Source organism: Elephas maximus, chromosome 11 (assembly GCF_024166365.1).
Source record: "Elephas maximus indicus isolate mEleMax1 chromosome 11, mEleMax1 primary haplotype, whole genome shotgun sequence".
Classification (NCBI taxonomy): Eukaryota; Metazoa; Chordata; class Mammalia; order Proboscidea; family Elephantidae; genus Elephas; species Elephas maximus.
The window spans coordinates 88,300,384-88,302,592 of record NC_064829.1 but is presented as its reverse complement, the minus strand read 5'-3'; the positions used below and the strand labels follow the sequence as shown (position 1 = coordinate 88,302,592).

General features: G+C 36.5%; 1 protein-coding gene across 1 annotated transcript; it reads right to left on the bottom strand.

Annotated features, from left to right (window-relative positions):
- Nucleotides 1-399: 399 nt before the first annotated feature.
- Nucleotides 400-1,326, bottom strand: LOC126086156 (vomeronasal type-1 receptor 1-like). Its single transcript, XM_049902345.1, has one exon. The coding sequence runs from the start codon at nucleotides 1,324-1,326 to the stop codon at nucleotides 400-402; it is 927 nt and encodes a 308-aa protein (XP_049758302.1).
- Nucleotides 1,327-2,209: the final 883 nt, after the last annotated feature.

Below are 2,209 nucleotides of genomic sequence, written 5' to 3'. Positions count from 1 at the left end.
TGAATGCAATGCCATTCTTCTTCAAGTTGTCATTCCCAGTGTAGTATAATATATGATGTCTAATTCAAAATGGCCAATACCAGTTCATTTTAGCTCACTAATGCCTACAATATCAATGTTCATGTGTTTTATTTCATTTTTGATGACTTCCAATTTTCCTAGATTCATACTTTGTACATTTTATGTTCCGATTATTAATGGGTGTTTGCAGCTGTTTCTTCTCATTTTGAGTTGTGCCACATCAGCAAATGAAGGTCCCGAAAGCTTCACTCTGTCTACTTCATAAAGGTCGACTCTACTGAATAATTATCTAAATTAAACACAAAAAAATAAAGAAAAAACTAAGTCAGTCATTCATCTAACTGTAGAAATCAGAAGAGTTATAGTTGTTTAATCAGATTAGGTAAAAAATGCTTTTCTGACACAGAAAGCAAAGGAGAGCTTTGAGATTCGGGTGTCCGTGGTGATAAGCAAAAAGGGGCTAAATGTTGGGAAACATGAAGCCAGAAACACAGACATGTTCACCAGCCACTGGCTTGGTGTCACAATAAGAGTAATAAAAAGACCCGAAATGGAAGAGAGAGAGTAAAAGAAGACAAAGGAGCTCACCAGGATCAGAATGGTACATGTGGCTCTTGCCTCATGGGAAGGCCTTGGGGCAAGGCTGTTGCTGTGAATGTGTTGGACTTGATTCTTGTGCCTGAGCAGGACAAAGACCATGGTGCCACTAGATAAGACCATGAGGCCCAAACATATTACATCAATGGAGGAGAACATGACTGCATGTAGTGAGATTTTAAATCTGTCTGAGTTGAGCGTGGAACAGTATCCATAAATTGTTTTTGCACTTATGTTTTGAGTATTTCTTGGGCCAATCACTCTCACAGGAATATAGGCATTTACTAAGAGTTGTAGGATCCAGCAGAGGGAACAGCAGAAGCCAGTGCACTTTAGGGATCTCATTCTGAGCACCATCCACCTAGAGCTACTGGGGCAAAGATTACTGGCCTGGAAACCACTGAGGAGGCAGGTTGTGATGATTGAAAGCCCTCTAGCCACCCGATGAAAATAGAAGACAACTTTACATCCAGCATCATCCAGGAAATATTTCCATCCAAAAGCTGCCATTGTCTGTGGGATCCCCCTGGAGAAAAGAACCAAGTTGTTGGCTAAAACCAGTTGGTTGAGAATCAGGTCTGTGGGCCTCAAGTTATGTCCAGTGAGCAAAGTGAAGCTATAAAGACACAGGAGGGAAGAGTTTCCCAGGATTCCTGCTCCCGTCTGAGTGAGGAAAATGATCCCCATTTCCAAGCTGGCAGGCTCCATCCCATTAACATCCAGGAGACCCTGATTCTTAATTCGAGTGAGGAAAAAATGGCACAAGAATAAATAAATAAATAAATAAAAAGTGTAACTGTCATTTTACCAGCAATCTCTAATGTTAAATATGAGACATATTTTCCCTCTTTTAGTAACATATTTTCTCACTTTAAACAGGCTTTCCAAAAATATGCTTATAGGTTCAAAGGTTATTAAGTTCTTACGTTGCAAACAATCTAAATGGCCATCTAAAGATGGCTGTTTAAATGAATGATGGCCCATTTACACAAAATAATTCTTGAGAGCTGCATAACTGAATGAAAAATATCTCTAAACAACATATGAAGTTACTTTCAGGATACCTTTCTAAGCATAAAAGAGGAGGTGTGGAGATAGTATATGGTATGCTACACTACTTCTTATGATTTTGAAGGGATATTAATATAAACACATACACACATTTGAATTTTTTAAAACTATATAATGATGAACGAAAAACTTATAAGAACAATGACATACGGGGGCAGAGACTGACTAGGGTGAAGGGGCAGAAGTTGAACCCAGGCATATCTGAATTGGTCTTGTGTTAGTTTTTACTTTTGGACAAATACAAATATTTTTAATAATTAACTAACAAAATTAAAATGAAATGAAAACAATCCATAAAATTCAAAGGCAAAACTAAAAAAGTTATATAAAGCCAATTGTATAATAAGTTTGTGGCCTATCCATTAAAAAAAAAAAAAATCCATACAAGGGACTAATTCTTCAAATAACTTAAAAAAAATAAGTTTGGACTATATATTTTTACTGACATATATCATATACCAAGGCAAAAATGTCTACAAAAATCTTAAAAATTTGGCTATAGTGTTCATTAAAATATTGA